General features: G+C 40.9%; 1 protein-coding gene across 1 annotated transcript in view; it reads left to right on the forward strand.

The window, feature by feature from the left end:
* Positions 1 to 12,085, forward strand: part of negr1 (neuronal growth regulator 1) — a 133,689-nt gene extending 121,604 nt beyond the window's left edge. Inside the window, exon 9 of the mRNA XM_034583059.1 lies at positions 8,906 to 12,085. Coding sequence (XP_034438950.1) covers positions 8,906 to 9,003 — 98 coding nt within the window. The 3' untranslated portion in view covers positions 9,004 to 12,085. The remainder of the gene's footprint in view (positions 1 to 8,905) is intronic.
* Positions 12,086 to 20,684: the final 8,599 nt, after the last annotated feature.

A 20,684-nucleotide genomic window follows, 5' to 3' on the forward strand; every position in this document is an offset into this window, starting at 1 on the left:
GCCCCTCTATGCGAAGACTTTACATTTTACATTGTGGTATCGCAACTGTTATCTCATTAAAGTTAAGAATAAGAAGAACAAGAAGAGGAAATAAATGCTTTTCATGTTAACATACAGAACCACTGCCTTATCATACACACTGTAAATTGTAACTATCTGTGTTGAATGTAGACTGTAAACAGAAGGCCTACTCATCCGTATCCCAGTACGTAAGTTAGCTGTATTCTTCATGTTCTGAGCTTCCTGTCTGCAGCAAACCCACAGAAACATCATACAAAAAGCATTAATGTGACACACATCACATATATTTCGGCCTTAAAGACACTCCCCAGATTAACTGCAACTGATTTTATTTTTAGAAGATTAAGAAAGGGTTTATTACACAATTAGTTTTCAAGTTTCAGTCTAAAAGGCAGGGCAATTTTATTACAAAAGGGAATCCTTTCATTTCCAGAATGAAATGTCTCAAAGCTACATGTGTCAGGAGGGTTTTATAAGTAGCATCAGCGCACTATATTGTTTGTTTCACTGTCAACGAAGCTAGAATAGGCAATATGGTTGGAGATGGTGGGAGGGTGTGCATGTGTATATCCAGCTCTGAGACCTTGAACTGTTAAAGCCGCCTAACAGAATCCCCAGTGTGTGAATTAGAAAGGTAGGTATTCGCACATTCCCACACACAGACACACACTCGCACAAAGACCAGACTGAGTTTGGCATTGTGTGTCTGCACTGCCTCAAAGTGCTGTATAAAATACCCTTCTGAATCAATGGTGCTGACTTCAGGAGACTATAGCTTTTATCTGAACCTCCCGCAGGCAGTCAGCAACAAGGTGGGGAGTAGAGACTAGAGAGCATTCACTGCCTCAGGTTCTGTCTTGGCATAATAAAGGAATATTTCATGTGTGACACTCACAGCCTATGGGCGTACACTATCTAAAGCAGACTTTAAGCTAGAAATAATTAACGTAAACATATGGCGTGTGCCTCAATTGAATTGTGCCTCTCCTCCACGCAGCCTCGAGTCTTTACGGCACCCCGGCTAAAAATAATCCACTGCACATGCTAATCACTTGGCAATCGATTTGGCCCTTTTTGGTCCAACAATTTCTGTAAACCCCTGAATTGATCTGAGAGAAATCAATTAACAGCTCAGGGTAGGTAAATATGAACGAAAAATATGGATCGGTCTGCATACAGTATGACCATCTGAGCAAATTCTGACTGCAGTCTGCGTGCTTGTTCAGGGATGCGAGGTGCAAGCAAATTCCAGTCAGGTTCGACTAGCCCCAGGTGAACTGTGATAACCAGGCAGTCTGCAGTGATAAAGTTATCTCATATCCATCAAGAAGAAAATGCACTTAACCCTCAACATTCAGCCCTGCTGTGTTATCTGCACTATAATGGAAATTGATAAAAAGAGAGCTGTCTTATCATAATCCCAAATACATAACAGTGGGATATTGCTATTTTAGGATGCTCCAGGCGAAGAAAGAGGGAGGAATGTAGAGGGCAGTAAGAGAAGGTTGCCTCTTGGTAGAAGATCCGATGTTATCTGGTTGTATTGATGGAGCAGCTCCAGCAGATGCAGGAGGCGTCATTTTGTCGTGAGACATTCCTCATAACTGGCCGAATTGTCGCTGTCATCACAGGGCGCGGAGCTAAGCAGTGGCTGACTCAGTGAATTCTGGGCCTTGAGGAGGACTTGCACAGAAATAACACCCTGATAAGCATTAAAATGTGAGGGGGAGACCGGGGGGGGGGCAGCTGATTATTAAAGTGAGAGACCCAAATATGTGGGTGTGAGGGACCCAAATATGTGAAGGAGATTATTATAGACACAGTGAAAGGAAGCGAGAGGGAGAGAAAGGAAAAGGGAGGCTGCATGAACTTGCAACATGCTGACGCCATTTGTTTGTGTCCCTGTGCATTTTATTAAGCCTCTATCATTAAACAGATTGAGCAGGAGCAGCCAAAGTCATGGAGTAATTAGGCCTGTGATTAAAAATACCGGCTTAAAGTATCAATCCAAATATTTTTGGGGGATCCAGAACATGCTGATGTGGATTTACCCTCTAGAATTTGGGGGGAAAATAAACCTACAAGGCAAAATTCATAAAACTTTTTTTTGGAATGGAGATTTATCCATCATGCTTGCATATAGACTACATCATTTCCATGCTCACTGCCTTCCTGTATAAAGCACGTCCTTGAATTGAGAGGTTCAATAAACATTCCTGTAGGTCACTCTGAATTTTGGATTCCCTTAAATGCCAGACCCATAACTTGACTCTTCAGGTCTATAATAAAAGGTGTACACATATACTTTCTATTTAAGAGTGAGAGAAAAAGTGAGGCTCTCAGAGAGGGAAGTCGATCAATAATGAAGAGGATACGTATCTCAATGAAAAATGCCGGAAATGTCTCGTCCGTCTGGATTCCTTTTTTCCAGCTCACACTGTGCTGAGGGCTCTCTTATATGGCCAGATACCCCACGGAGGCGTTGATTAAGTCAAGCTGAAGGCAAAAGCCTGCCTGAAATCAAGAGCCCCCAGCTCACTCAGTAAGCTATCAGGTAACCCATCTCCCTCGCTCATTCAGTCTCCAGTCAGATACCGATGCTGAGAGGCGCTATTAGAGCCCGGGCTGCAGCCCTAAAGAGCATTCTGCTGGGTGTTGATAACCGGCAGGTACCAGGATGTGGAAAGAGGGAGGGAATGAGTGAAGTGGAAAAGGAGTGAGGATACGGCAGTACTGGGAGGCGGAGGAGGGTAAACGATCTCTGAAGGCCATCCTATTAATGGAGCCTTTTCATTAGTAGCACTAATGCAAATGATTGGTGGAGCTAATGAGCTCGAAGGTTCACGTGAACGTGGGCTCGGCAGAGCAGCAGTGTGTGATGATCACAGCGGGAGACAAAAGGTGATGAGCTTTTGAACATCATATCTGGCCGTGATGAACATTTCTTGTACAAGAGCAGGAGAGATGAAGAGAGAAATGGATGAATGAGCTGATGGGATGACGAGTCAATTGTGCACCAACTCAATATGGCGTGGCCGCCACAGGCAAGAGGGTGCAAGATGAATGTTGGAGGGGACGGATGTATTTCATTGTCAGTGGACTGAAGTGAGGTAAAGCATGGAAAATGTCTCGATTACCTTCCACAAAGTGCTTGCCCACTCCCAGTACGTAAGCACTTTAGAAGATGATGAAGCACAGCTCATTCTGCGAAGGCTCAGCAACCGCTCATCAGATGCTATGAGCGTCGAATGATATTCCATTTATACTCTTTACCGAACTACAGCAAACCCTGCATTTCGTTTTTGCTTTAGTGTGTTAAAGACACCCCCGGTGGCTTCTGTGAACCTTGCATGTAGAGGGATTTAGCTCGACTTACAGCGTGGTGTGTGCAGGATCAGTTTGGCTCTGGAGTGTCTCATGTGGGCTCTCTCAGGGGACCTGGTGGGGCGAGGACCAGAGGCCACTGATTGATGGTCAAGGACACTGAACCCCTCCCCCAACCTTGTTGCTCAGAGGAGCCCATCTCTGAAGCCGTGTCCTCAGGAGGATTTGGATGCTGCCTGGCTTTATGCCGTCTCTGCTCCACTTGTGACAACCTGCGTTGAGGAAACAACCATTTTGTGGAATGAATCATCCAATAAACGACAAATGAATGAATAGGAGATGTAATAACATTTATTTTTCTACTCATCTGGCCTCTAGCATTTTCACATGTGTATTTCAGAGCATGTACGAAACAGAAGAGTAGGACTTCTGAATGGATGTTTTCACAAACCTCAATGTGTGCTATGGTTAAATCGATGAAAGACGAGGAGGAAAGATACTCATGCTATTCCTTGATGAATGATGATTTTCCAGTGAATTACAGAGCAGTGCAAAATACTCGGGATGCTGCTCAACAGAAACCCTGCATCCAGCGTCTCTGTTGCATATTTCAGAATGATTCATTATCTGTGTCAACAGTGACTGAGGTTCAGGGCCTTAGCATTTGTTGTGCATATGATATGTGGGTGACAAAAGTGCTGTCGATGGAGATTTGGGAGGGATAAAGGAGGAGGGAGGAAGCACGAGAGAAAGAGAGAGATTGGCTCGTACTCCCAGCACACTATTTAAAGCTGATGGCTCCAATCCAGAATCAGGAGAGAGAACCAGGGATTGTTATTTTCATATAACTCTGACGAGTGCTGGGGAGGTTTTACTTTTTTCATTTCAATTCTGTTGTAAAACAGTAATTGAAGTGTATCGCTTTCATCTCCACTTATCTCCTCTGCTCGTCTCCCTTTGGAGCGCTGCTTGTCTTCCCACCGTTTCCGCATCTTGACACTGTTGGTTTGTCTATGATATATTGTCTGGGATTCCGTTACTTCATTGTAGCTCGCCGCTGATGTGCATCGCAATTAAATTCAAACCCCAAAGAGGAAGAGCTCAGTTAACCCCCCCCCCCCCCCCCCCCCCCCCCCCCCCCCACCACCACCACCACCACCACCACCACCACCACCACCACCACCTCTCTCTCGTGTCCATGGCTGCTGCAGCCTCACACTCACACCCCTTTCAATCACTGTCTTTTTTCCCCCATCTCTTTTCCTTTGATTACCCCCTCTTCTCCCCTGTATCTGTCTTTTTGTGCTGGCGTTCTCTCCGTCTCTGTCTCTTTCCCCATTCTACTCCCTTCATGTTAATAAGCAGAATAATGGTGTTGCGGGCTGTTCCTGTTTGGGGAGTTAATTAAAATGGCAAAGTTACAACCCACGCAGTCAAAACAATGGAGACCCCTGTTTTCTGCAGTTACATGGGGAGACATTAAACCAGTCCAGATTCTAGGAGGCAGGAACCCAGTAACACTGACTGCCCCCAAACTTGTCTTCACACTTCCCTTCCTTAAGTTTGGCTACACGATTAATCTCTCTGCTAATTTTCGAAATCTAGGTCCGTCTCCCTGTATGTGGAACGCATATCTCGAGAATCGTCGTCCGTATCGGCTTAGCATGCGAATATGTGTCAAATGTGCTGCTTTTGGAACAGGTAACATTTAACATAGACGGGTTACCAGTGCTCTGTAGCAGCAGTGGCAGGGAATCATCAACACAAGTGTCAATGTCGATCACTACAACAGTGCTGACGTGTTAATGACAATGGCAACAACAAACGATTCTCCGGTTCGGGGGTTCTGAATACTGAGTCAAGCTTTACTGAACTTTGAGCAAACAGGGGAGCAGCTCTTTGTGCAGGCGCAGCTTCAGGTTCCATGTGGACTGAGTCCTGCCGCAGGTTCGTACTTGCTGCGGCTCAATGTCACTTTTACAGTTTCAGAACGAAAGCTGCAACCAGCAAAACCACAGATCAAGCAAACAGGCAGGTTTAGATTGGGCACTGCACTAGTTGTATTTAAATCGTGATCTAGATCTCAACTCCCACCAATTCGCAAATCTCATTTCTAATTGTTAACGATTCTGCTACATCAAAACAAGCGCTCCTACTTTCTCCCTCAACCAATGGCAACCCAACGTGAGGCAGAGTAGCAGAAAACAGTGAGTGAGAGAAAAGCTGAGAAAAGGTTTGTGTTTTCAAGAACAGATCAGGCACAATCATTATTTTGTCATGTCTCCTTTTGCAGGTCATTGAATGCAATAAACATATATATTGAAAAACAAAATATGAAAGAGAATCGTGATCCAATTTCTAAGCAAAAAATCCAGATTATCATTTCTTCCAGAATCCTGCTGCCCTCTCCTGCAGTACTGAGGTATTCACGTTATTCATATCAGAGATCCAGAGATTACCTTGTGATCTCACTTAACTGCTGCATGGAAAGCAGTTGTGTGCAAGATATTTATATGGTTATTACAGCACTTACTGAGCCAGAATCTACACTAACAATGACCAGATGAGAAACTGAAGATGGGGAAATAGTGACATCTGCCTATTCCCCATCTGCCACCACATCACACACACACACACATACACACACCCACACAAACACACATACGCACATAAACCCCAAATGATTTTTGCTAGCGTGGCTAGCACAATGCAGCTCACTCAGGCTTCGGCAACAGTGGGGCCGGCGGAGCAGGACAGGAGCTGTTGCCATGGTTACATTTCTCGGCTCGCTCTCACAGCCCAGGAAAACTGTGTCATTATCCTGTACTTTGGATTGGAGAAGAGAGAGAGCGAGAGCGAGAGAGAAAGAGAGCGGGGGATACAAAGAGAGAGAGAATGAGGCAGAAAGGGGAGACAAAGATAGAAAGGCAAGGGGAAATAAGGGGAGGGGGCTGCAGTTCACACAGGCCAACCATGCATCTAACACACACATCATCAAAATTTGCACCCATTTGTGCTCCTCTATTCACCATCTTTTCCTTTTTTTTCCCGCTGCTTTTTATTCTGTCGGCGGAGCTATAGTTTTCACTCTAATAGGTAAACAACTTTAATCCTGACAAATAATGCTTGGAAATATCAGGTAAAAGCTGTGTTGTGTCAGGTGATAATGGGATATGTCTGTTTTTTCCGCTCTCTCTCGGGCATCTCCTGTGAAAATTGTCCCCAACAAGCTATCATGTTGGAAAAAAGGGAAAAAAGGATCAGTCTGTGCATCATTGTATTTATTTTAACGCACCGACAGCCACGTGCCACGCTAATGATAACCAGCGAAGGGCTCTTATTGAATACATACACGGCCCACAATAACCACGGCACTGATCGGATCCTCCTCTAACAAATCTGCGAATCGTTTCCAACCTGAAATATACACAAAGAATGTTCATGATTTTTGTCTGAGTGCAGAACGGCTGTGCAGTTATGTTGTTGCTTTGCTCGGCATGTTTCTGCAACGTGAGGTCCACATCAGAGGAGTTACATTGTGAACTAATTACATGGCCGTGTAAATAGAGGCACCCTGCTGATATGGGCTGTGCACCACATGATTTCCCCTGGTGGAGCAGAGCCTGTTTGCTTGCTGTGCTGCGTGTGTGTGTGTGTGTGTGTGTGTGTGTGTGTGTGTGTGTGTGTGTGTGTGTGTGTGTGTGTGTGTGTGTGTGTGTGTGTGTGTGTGTGTGTGTGTGTAGGCATGCAAGTGACCTGTACATGCAGGTATGTGTGTGTGTTGATGGAGAGCATGATTGCTGTGCTTTATTGAGCTACAAGCTAAAAAGAGTGTCCATTTTGAGGAGTGAAAGTGACCCCCCGCCAAATGAAAGGCTGCCCCCCCCTCGCCCAACGCAGCTCTCGAGAGAGCCTTGCTTATATTGCTGGGTCTGCTGGTCAGAGAAACACAGCCAGAACACAGCCACCCTCCATAAACGATGTGACGAAAGCCCCTTGTGTATTTGAGTATTTTTGATATCAAACTAGAAAAAGATAAGATGGAGTAAAAGTCAATATCATGGACTTTATTTAAGTATATCCATTTCATGAAATTATAAATAATTGTACTTTTTATTCTACTTTATGCGACAGTTGTAGTTTCCTACCATAGTTATTTCTCACATTATACGTCCTGCACACCCACTCAGGTGTTTCCTGGTCCTCAACCTGATTAGACCCAGAGTCCCAGTGGAGATAATGTTCAAATTACACAATGTCGCCAATCTATGGAACAATAAGAATAATAATGGAAAAATAATTAAAGGGTAAATTGTTCTGCTGAACGTGCGCCAACACTAACAGGAGAGTGAGAGAGCCGTCACTCAAGTCCAGATTTTACACTTTTCAAATCAATTCTGAGAAAAGATCTGATGGAGGCAACAGAAGTGAAAAACCTGTGTCAGTAGACTTTAAAATTCTACATTAAAAGAACATTATGATAAGCTCATAAAAGACACTTCATTATTAAGATTAAACTGGTGGTTCACGACCTTCTTGACTCATAACCCTTTTCAATAAAGCCCTGACTTTGAGTCGTCAGCAGTTTCCCCACTGAAACGTCTCCTCTTTAAACTTTGCTCATGGTTTCTATAAAATGATTCTTTCAGCCCCAAGAGGTGAATATATCACTAAAACTACAAAGAATAGAGATTACCTCTAAAAAATGAGAATGCAGGTTTATGTAGCAGACCTGCCCCATTAGAGGAAAAGTTTACTTCAAAATAAATGTAGCTTATTAGTTTTCTTGTTGAAAAGTTGACACCACTTGTCTGCCTTCTCGCTATAAAGCTACAAACTGCCACCAGCAGCTGGCTAACTAACTAACAAGCCTTTATAAATCTCCCAGCACCTTTTAAAGAAAGCAAATACATTGTATCTCCATTGTTTTAATGTTTAAATCTCAATCAAATTCACTGCTGTGGTATTTATTCTTCATTTAAGTCTAAATTATAATATTTTCCAAAATTCGGTCTCGTGATTTATCTTGTGACTCATTTCAGTGGGACGGAACCGTAGGTTGGGAGCCACTGACCTCAAGTGCCTCACTGTATATTGAGTGGTTATAATGATCTACCTCAACTGGCTGCAACAATACATTTTTAGGCTACGTTTGCATTGATGCAACAGTATTAAAAGTCTTAAAATGTCATATATAAGTGTCACTTTCTTCAGATTCCGTACATTCATTTATATATATTGATACATCAAGTATTTGTTTAATATTTGTAAATGTAGGATTTTAAATGCAGGACTCTAACATGATTGTATAGTTCTGTTTATTTTAAGTGAGGCTCTGAGTACTTTTCCCGCCTCAGTTTAGATTATACAGTAGCAGCAGTGTTGTGAAGTATCTCTGTCAAAAGTGCTACAGCTGTGGGTTCGGCTCAAATCAGCCACAGTTGTGCAGTAATTGCAGTTTTTACCGTCTCGTTCAGAAGCACCATGCAGGTTTGCAAAACGTGTCGCAGTGAAAATGCAATCACAACTAATCAGAGCTTCTTTTGTTTCCTGCCCACAGCGCCCAACACCGCACCCTACGGGACAGGAAGTGCACACATCCCGCTGGCCTGCCGATACCTGGTCCTGGCGCTCTCCTCCTTCATCAGCGTGTACTAGGCCAGCGCGGACACAATGACTGTCGAGAGCATTTATCAATCCTTTTTGACATTGCTGATGGCTGGAATCCAATCTGGTACAGTTTCTTGAAAAGCAGTGAGGGGGGAAATAATCAGCGTTTCTTTGTGTGGGGATTTTAGTTTGGGTGAATTTTCTGTTATGTAAATACTATGATGTTTTTTTTATTATTATTATTATTATTATTATTATGATCATTTTCTCTCCTGTTTCTTATTTTCTTTTCTGATTGATCGACCACCTTGTGAATCAGTGCTCACCCCCACCCTCCAACCCCCACTCCACCTCCAATCATATCAAAAAATCCCCCAAACCTCCCAAATGAGATACTGTCATGCCTCTTTCTCTGGGAGGCGATGGCGCAAAAATTGACATTTCCAGTTTTTTGTACATGGCTAAAAAGAAGCAATTGTGCCAGTACGCAGAATTACCATACCAATGTTGTATTGAATGTATTATGGGTTGTTGAATAAAGGAAAGACATTTAGATTCCTAACAATAAAAATTCTGATTATGGAGTGTGCTTAAAAAATACAGAAAAAAAACCGAAAGAAAAAAAAAGAAAAAAAGGCAGCGCTTTGTCAGGACCTGTATTGTCATGATTACTCAATAGATGGATGAACAGTGTTGAAGGTGTGCTTTGTTGTATTCTGAAATGGGTCCTTCAGTTACTATGCCTGCCTAACGATCGATCAGGCAGCTGTTCAAGTAGCAAAGTATCCTGTATTGTATCTTTATATTTTAATATAGTGTAGGCTTTTGTTTTGAAGTGGGACCAGCTTTTCTCATTCGACCAAGAACGGTAACACGGTTTCACGACTCTGTACAGTGTAAAGGGAGGAACATCGCTGCCCTATGTTTACATTTTTTCTTGAAAATATAAATACTGCAGTATATTCTCCATACTTATGTTTCAGTGAGTCCACATTCGTGAATGTCAGAACTAACCGTTGCAGTTGAGAAGAAAAAGTAGAGCCTGAGTTCACCGAATTCAACCTTTTTATTTTCTCAAAGACGTAGTTCTCTGAAACGAGCCACCACCAGTAGGCATCGGTTCGCTGCGTGCCTACTGGTCATCTTCCAGCTGAAAACCCACAGCTACACATTGTGCGTCGCTTTAGGTTTTTGGCTTCAACTTTTGGCATGATACTTAGATAACTGAAAGTAGCATTCTGCCGCACAGTATTTTATTCCTCTCTCATACTTTGCAGATAATTCACTACTTAAATATATTACAATCTGTGGTACGGTAAATATATATCCTTCATTTTACCATTCAACAAATAACTGAAATCCAGAGAGCCAAAGCCCACATTCCAAGTAAAGTACGATTTCTGGTAAATACACCAACATATGTAATTAAAATCATGATCTACACAAAAGTGAAACCCACTCCGACGCCTATCCAAGTCCTTCTCGTGTTAATTATGGGCAGCAGGACACAAATAGAGATCATGAACATGCTCATCACTACTAACATGGCCCAAGGTGCTAACACCTGCTCCAAAATGACTTCAACGCCAACAGACGAGCGGTCCGCAGAGCCGGTGAGCGTCCACAGGAGTTCAGAACAAATTAAACCATGAGGTCGTTTAATAGAAGAAACTGTGGCTATGTGTGCACTCATGTTAAATCTAATCGAAAAAACAGTGTTATTGCGAGGGTTTACTTTCTGACGACACCGTCAGTGGCCATCTTCAAGTATCTTCAATCCATGGTGTAAAGAGACACTGTACTGTAATGCCTTAATAGAACCATAGACATGAAATGAACCTCATTCAGAAGGACACCTCCAGATGCGCTCGATGAAATACAACTCGCTTGTTTGATACACTCCTGATGATTGAATGTTCATTTGCCATTCAAATTAGGTATTACATCCACTGAAACTAATCTCTCAACCTATGGCTCTCGCAGGTATTTTTAATAAGCCAGTTGCATCTAATAAAAATGCAGTATTCGTCCAACAGGTTAACACGTTTGCAAGTCTTGTTTGGATTGTGTTATATTTTGCCCCCCGATCAAGGGACTAACAGTATGTAACTGCAAACCTATAGAGAAATAGCCATCGCAGTGAAAAGACTTAAAGCACAAACACTGTTATTACTTTTATGTTTTGTGGTGCTTTGTTTTGAGGTCTGCTAAACATTTTTGTTTTCTTTCATTGTTTGTACTGAAATTGTTATCCGCTTGTTTTAAAACTTATAAAAATACTGCACCATATGATCTTGTTTAAATGTTAAGGTATAATGAAAATGGGTCAGAAATATATTTATTCTCTTCCTTTATGAAATCAATGTATAAAAGACACATTTGAAACATGTAAAACTGAATATGTGACATTTATTTGAATGAGGCTCAGTATGGCATAGTTTATAATGTCGTCGGGTTCATTTAGATGCCATAACTGCTGTTGATTTTTTTGTCGGAGTACATTAAAAAGAACAATGTTTGCAATCAAATTACCTACTTTTTGAAAGAGAGAGGGTGTGAACAATATAACAGTATTATAGAACAGAATCAATGTGTGTATATTTGGAGAAAATAGGAGACCTTTTGATCTTTAGAGCCAGTGTGTAGTCATAGTTTTCACACACTCGCGTGTTTGACGATGTGCAGAGAGTATGATTGTGCTGCATGTCAAAGTTAACCTGTGTTTTTGAGGTGGCCATTTTACAGATATTCATAGATTTCCTTTTGAATGGAACCAGTTTTTTTTCCAAAAGGCTTTTTTTTTTTTTGGTTCTGGTCTCAAAATACATACCTCTTACAGATCACCAGGCCATGTTTGTTTGTGATTTATTTGAAACAACTTTGGTGATTAACTAAAACTACTATTCAGAGTCATGATGATTATTGTGGCACATTGGTGACAGTCTGGAGTTATATTGGTTGCTTGTCTAAGCGGTTAAGACCATGCTAGTATTCCATATGAAATGTAATGGATGTTGATTATTTTGAATAATGGTTTTAACGAGTCCCTTTTAACGAATCACTGTTATTTGTAATAAAAGTCTTCATGTTACAATATAAACTCATATCTGAGTTAATAAACTTTCAAAGGGGTTTGTCATCATCACTGCTGGAGGGTTTGAGACCCGAGACATCAAAGTCATCTTTAAGACATAAAGTGTTCCCAACAGGTTTCTCATTTTTAGACTTGACGATTTTATCATCGTGTATTCCATGAGTTAGCTTGACTAAGAATGTTTGCTGTTAACTACAGTGTTATATAAGTATCGTATAAGCTGGTGTCTGTACGCTCGGCCAAAGGTGGTTTGTTGGAGAAGAAAAAATCATCTCTACTATTTAGATTATCTGTTGGTCAATAAACAATCGTATGATATCTGGCTGCTCAGATCAAGATTCAGCCCCATGCAGAATCCCTCAGTTACACTGTTACGGACATAACCAATGAATATTTTAATCACACAGAACAGAATCTTTGAGAATTCATCAGTTTCGAAGTTTTCCAATATCGTCTGTATCTGTTTACTATTTACAATCAGCTGAAGCTAACAGACGGTAAATAACAGTCTGAATCTCTCAGTTGTACCTTTAAAAACATCTTAATCTCCTTGAGCAGGGGATCTTTGGTCCATCAGGCCTGAGCCGCAGCTTATCTGTGCATTTGTAACATTGACGTTATAATAGCTAACACTAATACTGTTTACGATCAACTAAATCCAGCATAGTCCTGCACATCACACATTCATGTTTTAATCACATAAGTAAGGATCTTTGGAACATTAGCTAACAGCTACAATAGTAAGATTACGTTAGTAACCTAATCGTAATGTTAGCTAGGGTTACAATAGCTATTGTTAGCCAACATTACAACAGCTACCATAGTAGTAATAACCGCAGTATTAGCGTAATTGTAACATTAGTGAGCAATAAAATAGCAACAGTAACATGCTAATAGAAACATAAGCTAGCATTACAAATGTTAACTTCAGCTAACGTTATAAAAGTCACAATCGGTTACGTTGAGAAAGGACTGATGGACGATTGCTGCCTTCAAATGTTTCGTGTTTACTGTTTTCTCATGAGAGGAATATAAACTTCACCAAGTCATTATCAGAAATGGCCGAGGTCACAGAAGTTAATGGATGGTAAGTTCATATATATTTAGAAGTTTTAAACTATCTTTTGCATTAGACATTTTTAGGTGTTAAGCTCATGACCTTTTAATATTGTAGAGAATTAACCCAACAGCTCAGGGTGGGCGTCCATATCCTGTCTCCACCGTTAGACCAGAGAGGAGAGAGAAGAGAGAGCTGATGTGTAAATTGTATTTAAGCTCAGTCAGACCGGTTGTTATGATGACACTAATACTAGTGATACTAAGAATTATATTGAAGTAATGACATAATAATAACAGCAGCAGGGATATGGAAGTTTGTTGTGCTCAGTAAGGTTTCTGTCTTTTTCAAGACTTTACAATTTGTTGCATTGGTTAATGTTTGAGCAACATTTTAAATCCAGTTTTCTTATTATTATTCTGCGTTTAACAACACATGCAGTCGTCAACTCTAAAAGCCAGAGGAGAAATCCAGAGTATTTCATGTATGAATAATCAATCTAAAAGGAAACATCCTGTAAAATGTTGGAATTCTCAACTGATCATTTGATCTGAAGCCCCAATATTTAACGTGGTGCAGGTGTCGGAACATTAAAATAAAGAAATGCAATTTACCTTTAGTGAATTGATCTGTATTTCTTAAAAATAATAATAAAAAGATGTATCAGGGCAAGTTAAAGCCTCAATTTAAACTGTAATCGTCAAAACTTACATGTCTAAAATAATTACCAGTATCACTTTGCATATATTTATATCATGTCTGAGTCAGCAGGTGCACAGCTTCCCTTGAAAAGAACTACTCTGCTCATTCACCTCCCGTCTAAACACTGCTGGGATTACCCTGCAGGTTGTGGGACGTGACGGACATACTGGTGTGTTTGTACAGACTAGCTTGAGTTATTGAGTCGTCTTAATTGTGCCGTATCATGAATATTTGATCCCCCTCCCCTCTGCCCTCAAACGCTGTAAATCCCCCGCAGCACAGATGGCCAGATGCCACAGTACATAGGATTAATCACCGTTTGCTCTGCATCGTCATCATTGACTGGAGTGTGTCGCTCACTTTACTTGATCTGGAGATACTTACAAACCACTGCTCTTTCCGTCCCATGATGCATCTGGGGTAGATTATACACTTTACCCCAGCAGCATGGGGCCTTTGAGTATCCTTTGGCCTCAATACAATCTTGACTAAAACATTGACGGCTGTGTGTGTGTGCGTGTGCGTGTGTGTGTGTGTGTGTGCATGCGTGTGTGTGAGCGCATGTGTGTGACCGACCTCATAAAAGTTAATGTTGATGTACAAGCTGGAAAGAGGCCACACAGCACCTGCAGAGATCACTGCCTCACCTCGCACTTCCTGCTGACACCGAAGCAGAAAAAAAAAAATCCCTCTCGACTTTTAAATTTAAGATAAGAAGATTCTGAATATTCATGGTGCGTAGCTCTACTGTGAATTACTGCAGCCTCACAATCCCCACCCTGGATTTATTAAATGGCCGTTTCAAAGCCCTGTCTCACTCACTCCCTCAGCCCAAAGTATCAGAGTACACTTCTCTGCTTTTATCACAAGTTTGGATGTGTTGCATAAAAGTGGTTCATCTATGAAAATGGGTATTTCGAGGATATTTGCCAACTCAAACTAAAGTAGCTTATATTGGATATTTATAACAATAAAATATTTAATGTATCAGCTCAGAAACAAACAAACTCATTGATATCACATAATTACACATGTGTGTGAGGGTCATGAAACTATTTGGCTTCACAGTTATTGTGACACATGCAAACCATGAATAGCATAAAATACAGCCACGTATCTGGAATAAACGTTCATACATATTTTTCTGTGGCTGACACACTGTACCTGGCACCGGCTACAATTTTCCTGCGGCGGTAAGAAGTAAGAAAAGAAAAACACACTTGGTTTTGAGCAAATAGCAGGAATTAGGTTTCTGTGAATGTTGTGTGACTCTGGACGTCAGTGTAGAAAACACCACGATACCGTGTTGCTGCAGAGCCCAGCCTGAGATGCCCGTGTAGGGAGGTGAGGAAATATAATGCAAGTGGCATTTACAGTGGATATGTGTTGTGACAAACACATATATTAATCATTTTGAAGTCTGTGAATATATTATCAACCAGTCAGCGTATGATTGCAGTGTTTCTTTCAGCAAACCAACGTGACCCTGCATCGAATAAAAGGCATCGTATACTGTGGGCTCTGGAGATGACTCATGTGGCGTCTCCTCACGAAGGCGTCTGTGTCCAGCGTGAACAGAGAAGAGACTGGAAGACATGAGAGAGCGGGATTCCCTCGGACCCTGCAGTTAATGAAACCCTTCCCGGGCCTTTGACAGTTTTTAACTGGGAGATGGTGTCGTGCTTCTTTCTGTAGCTGCCGCTTCGCTCCTGAGTCGCCGGTCCTCTCCCCTGAGCAGCATACTGAGTTGTCAGTATCAAAAAAAAACTCTGTTTCTTGAGTGCTAGCATTCAGTCTTGCAGATATGTTTGTTGCACAGCAGGCTAAAGCAATCCCTCCTGTCAAAGAGAGAAAACACTTCTCTCTCTGTGTAAAACCAGTCTCTGGGCGAGTTTGATTTGCTTCGAAATGGAAAAAGAAAAAAAAGTATTTTTAAAACCAGCCTCTTTCTTTTCTCTAAAACATTTGAATCGGTACAAAACAGTGAGTCATTTCTGACTAGTGTGTGTCTCTCCATTTTTTCTGAAACCTGATAATGTGGCAGTTGCCAATGTAGAGAGGAGGACATGCTATTTAAAAAAAAGAACAGGTTGCATCAAGTATTTGTCAACCTGTCTCTCATTATTTCCACTGAACTGGAAAATAAGTTGCCAGTCAATGAAGCAGCGCCTGAGATAATACCTGGGTTTTAAAGCAAGCTATCGGAGCCGGGTCTCTCCATGACGCCAATAACTGAATCGCAAACTGCAAAGGAGTTTTCACGTGAAGCTCCCAGGCAATTGTGAGTTTTCATGAAAGATTGAACACGTTGCCATCGAGAAAAATGTCATCGTTTCACCGGCTGTAAATGTTTTTCCATTTCCTCTGTTGTCAGGCTTCAAAAGGCAGATTCCACATTGCTCTATAAACACAGGATGACACCGCAAATCACTCACTTGCAGCATCAGTTCATCGCAATGTACGTGTTTGTTTGAATGGACCTCGAGCAGAGGTCCATTCAAACAAACAGCAGCATGAGCAGCAGCATTTCTTCTGTTTGTTTCTGTCAATTTAATATGTTTGCTCTGGCCATTTTGTTTTCTGACATAAAAACTGAAAGGACGATATTAAAGTTTTATGTATGAACTTTAAGTTCTCTTTTTTTTGATCTGGTTTGTTTTAATTTGATGTTCAAATCTTCATGCTGGTAAGAAGTCTGGACATGAAAAGTTGGATCCCACAGGGATATAGCTGTACATTTATAGGCTCTATAGGAATAATAATAATAATAACTATAGATGGATCACTTTAATGATATATATGGCTTTAAGTGGCATTGATATATCTAAAAAATGACATATATATAAAATTAAGATAAAATTATTTTGATGCTTACACTGTGTATAGCACGTATATGCATCCAGTACAAAACGTTTGATGTATTTTTGTAGCAGTGGTTTGAAGACGTAGTTATAGAATGTTTGTGTTCATCTGATTCGGTCTTTACAAAAGCAGCTCTGTGCTCTGAACACTGTGACGATTGTTCAACAGAGAAACGCACTTTACTTCACTCTGCAGCCGCACTGGACCATAAATAATTCATTCATCACATGTTACAGACCGAAAATATCCAAGTCGTCAATCTAATGAGCAGATACATTGTGATTTTCTGTGAGGGGCTCATAAGTCGCAGCAAGAGAACATCACACGCACACACACACACACACACACACACACACACACACACACACACACACACACACACATTCCATTTGCCACTTTTTAACACAGGATTTTATGTCAACAGATTTTCAATTATAATGTGTTATTTGGGCGGAGTTTTGTTCTTTGCACGAGTCCCTTGCAAACATGCATGAGCTTTAGTAGTAGGTTAAATATGTATTATTTTATATTGTTGTTCTATGTTCGTCCATCCTCAACATAAAAAAGAAAGGAATTGTTGTTTGTTCAGATTTCTAAAACAACCTTTGTTTAACTCTAAGTGAATTAGAACATTAAGCTCCACACAACCAGGAGACAACGTTTATTTCTGTTTCTTTAGAACAGTCAACATTGTTTTCTTCACCATTAACTTTTCTGAACTTTAAAGGTGCTATATGTAAATATTTGCACTGGCTACAAAGTCAGTGTTTGCATTATCAGCTGTTAATGTACGAATCCAGAGGAAACAATGTGAGTTCAGCATCAATCTTCATTCCTTTACTCACCAGAAGCTCCAGAGTTGCCTCCAGTGTTAGTCTTGTTTTACTGTTTTATTTCTTTTTTCTTTTTCATCCTCTCAGGACTAAGTGCAGACTGGTCACAAGACTGACTCTCTGTCACCTCTTCAGGTACCACCGTGGCATTACAAGATGGGATGGCCCTGGGCTAGCTGGTTAGCATGCTAACTTCAGTAGATGGGCCTATTTCTGCAACACAAAACATAAACGTCTTTGATTTGAAGCAGCAACAGCCATTTATTCACATTCTGTTGATAATTTCAGTTAATTTGTAAACGTCTCACATTAAAATATCAACAAACAGCACATTTAATAGAGACGCTCAACAAAACAATCCACAGGTCAAATGAAGATGGGAAAGGTTTTCGAGCTACCGGTTCAATATTGGACAAACTTTTTCTCCCGAGATGTTAACATGGGTCCGAAAGTTCAGAACAAATAGTTGTTGAGACATTTTATTCAAAACCAGAGATTTCTCCTGGTCTCACAAGAGGAAAAGGCTGAGGATCAATAATAAAGTTAATAGGATTCGTCCTCTGGGAGCCATGAATGTCTGAAAAGGATTTTACAACAGTCTATCCATTAGTTGTTGAGGTATTTCAGTCTGGACGGAAATGGATGACCGACATTTCCTTCCCCTGAGTGATGCTTGTTAGCATACATATAAATTAGCAAAGTCACAAGGGAACCGGATTCAAGATTTACTTAAAGTTTAACATCAGGAAGTCAACAAGGATGTTAGCAGTTAGCCCAACAGTTACTCAGAGCATCTTCACACTTTTTCAAATCATATTTAATGTTTTTTAAAACAACTCTGTTTAACTTTTAATGAGCAGCACTGGCCTCTGCAGCCACATGTGGTGATTCATTCTGTTGGGCTCCAGCTCCAAGCAGTTGAGCGGATCTCATGCACAGAAATCACAGTTTATATCAGTTGCTTGACCAGAGTATCGTCCTCATGATCCCTGAAAACCAGAAGGGCCGTCGCTGGAAACAAATGGTTCAACTTTTAAAGTTTCTTCACTGAACATCAGAGATGTTCTTTTTTTAGCTGATTTACATTTTGACATTACTCTTGAACTTTCCGGGCCTTTTTCTGGCGGTTCTGATCATTCAGTCCACAGAGGAGATCGTGCCCACTCTCTAAAATTACATAGCATAACGATAGCAGCACCATTCTCTCTATTACACGTCAATGTATCATCAGAATGAGTTTAAAGCTGCTATTTTAAGGTGAAATACTTACTGGACATAATGTGGCCTTAAGACCTTTTTAAGAGAATTGAATACCCTTTCATGCACATACAATAATCGAAATGTTTAATGCATGACATAACAACAAAATTTAGTGAAATTATATTTTTGCTGTAGTTATGGACCACTCTGACAGCCCCTTTCCCCCCCCTCCAGCCTCTCTTAAAGCCAGTCGCACTGGTAATGGGGAGTTTGATAAGATGAAAAATGGTTAAATCCAGTGGCTGAATTATTGACTGGAACCAAAATGTGAGGACAGAATCCCTGTGGGACCGAGTTGAGTGGGAGCTGCTCCGCACTCTAATTGCCCCCCCCCCCCTGCCCACCTCCTTGTTCCTTTTCTTGGCAGCCCTGTGTTGAGTGTTACAGAGCACTGATGAACTCTGCAACACTCTTTAAGGGTTCCAGTAATTAAAGCCCGCAAAGATTCTCAAGATAATGCACTGCTCAACAATAAGCTGCATAAATTCCACAGACCTAAACAACAGGTCTGGTCACATTGGTGAGTTGTGGTGTCCTTGGAATCGACATCGCCGGAAACACTCTTCTCTCTTTTTTCACGATGGTCCATCCTCTCACCTGACGACACAGCTGAGGCAGAATAAAAGAATATGCAAATGTGAGGAGATGGAGTTTATGATCCAGAACTACTCTGCTCAGAGATGGAACAGTAAGTGACAGCGGTTGAAGTCGGGGGAAGAAAGAATTTGCAAAATATTTGTGAAATGACAATAATGGGACCTGTGTCTCAGCCGGATCCCGACTCTAACGCGGCAATTAGGACAAGTGAGACGAGGGAGACAAGCTGGACGACCATTTGGCCTCAGATGTTTGTCACATGACGAGAAAGAACGAATCTGTGTTGTTTTTAATTTGTTTCAAATAGGCTGCTGATGACATTCAAACAGGGACTTCAACAACCCCTATCTCTGAGAAATTACACATATATACAACTAATCAGCAACAGAAATATGTCGTGATTAAAACATAATGCTGTCCTGATTAGTTTGGCTCATCACACAATCAGAGGACGTCGCTAATGAACATGTCAGCCACTGCGAAATGTTCCAAACTCCTCTCCACGTGCTTTGACTCTGAAGGCAAATGCTGAAACAATTTAGAAACCATTTCAGACACAGACGTGCTGCGTCATGCCAGTAGAAGAACCAGCTCATGTTCGTCATGGTAACAAAGTAAACATGTTAATAAAAAAAACTGTGAAAAGTTTTTCGTCTTTACTGGTTTGAAAACACAAACAAGTATTCTCTGTGCAGTTTTACAGAAAACATGAAGGAAAGCTCACAAATGAAAACAGAGCAGATGGTCTCGAGTCATCTCAAACGGTATCTTGACAAAGAAGGACATCTGTCCTGCTAGACCCCAAGAAATCATCTTATCTAATTTATGCAAAATGTATATATTAGCATGTTTTATTACTTTTCTGTGGAGAACACTCTAATTGACTTTTTATGTCTCCACGCCGCCAACAGCATTATGTTTTATTTTACATTACTCTGTCTGTAAGTTTGTCCCATTATTACAAACACAGCGTCTCAAACACCTCCAGCTAATCCTTTCACATTTGGGACAAACTTTTCACTTGGACTCAAGGATGAATTGATAAGAATTTGGTGCTCAAGGGTCAAAGGTCACTGTGGTCTTACAAAACAAGTTTTTAGTCTCGAGAAGAAGAAATCAAGATAGATATCTTATTTATTCACTTGGAATAGAAGATTAACTGATTTGATTTTGATGGTCAGAGGTCAAGGTCATGTGAACCTCACGAACCCTTTTTTTTAACCTTGTGAACCTATCTTAAGAACAACATGAGATAATCTTTCCAATTTGCCACAAAATATTTACTTAGATTCACTGATGAATTGATACGTTTTGGGTGGAAATA

The sequence above is a fragment of the Hippoglossus hippoglossus genome, chromosome 4 (genome assembly GCF_009819705.1).
Source record: "Hippoglossus hippoglossus isolate fHipHip1 chromosome 4, fHipHip1.pri, whole genome shotgun sequence".
NCBI lineage: Eukaryota > Metazoa > Chordata > Actinopteri > Pleuronectiformes > Pleuronectidae > Hippoglossus > Hippoglossus hippoglossus.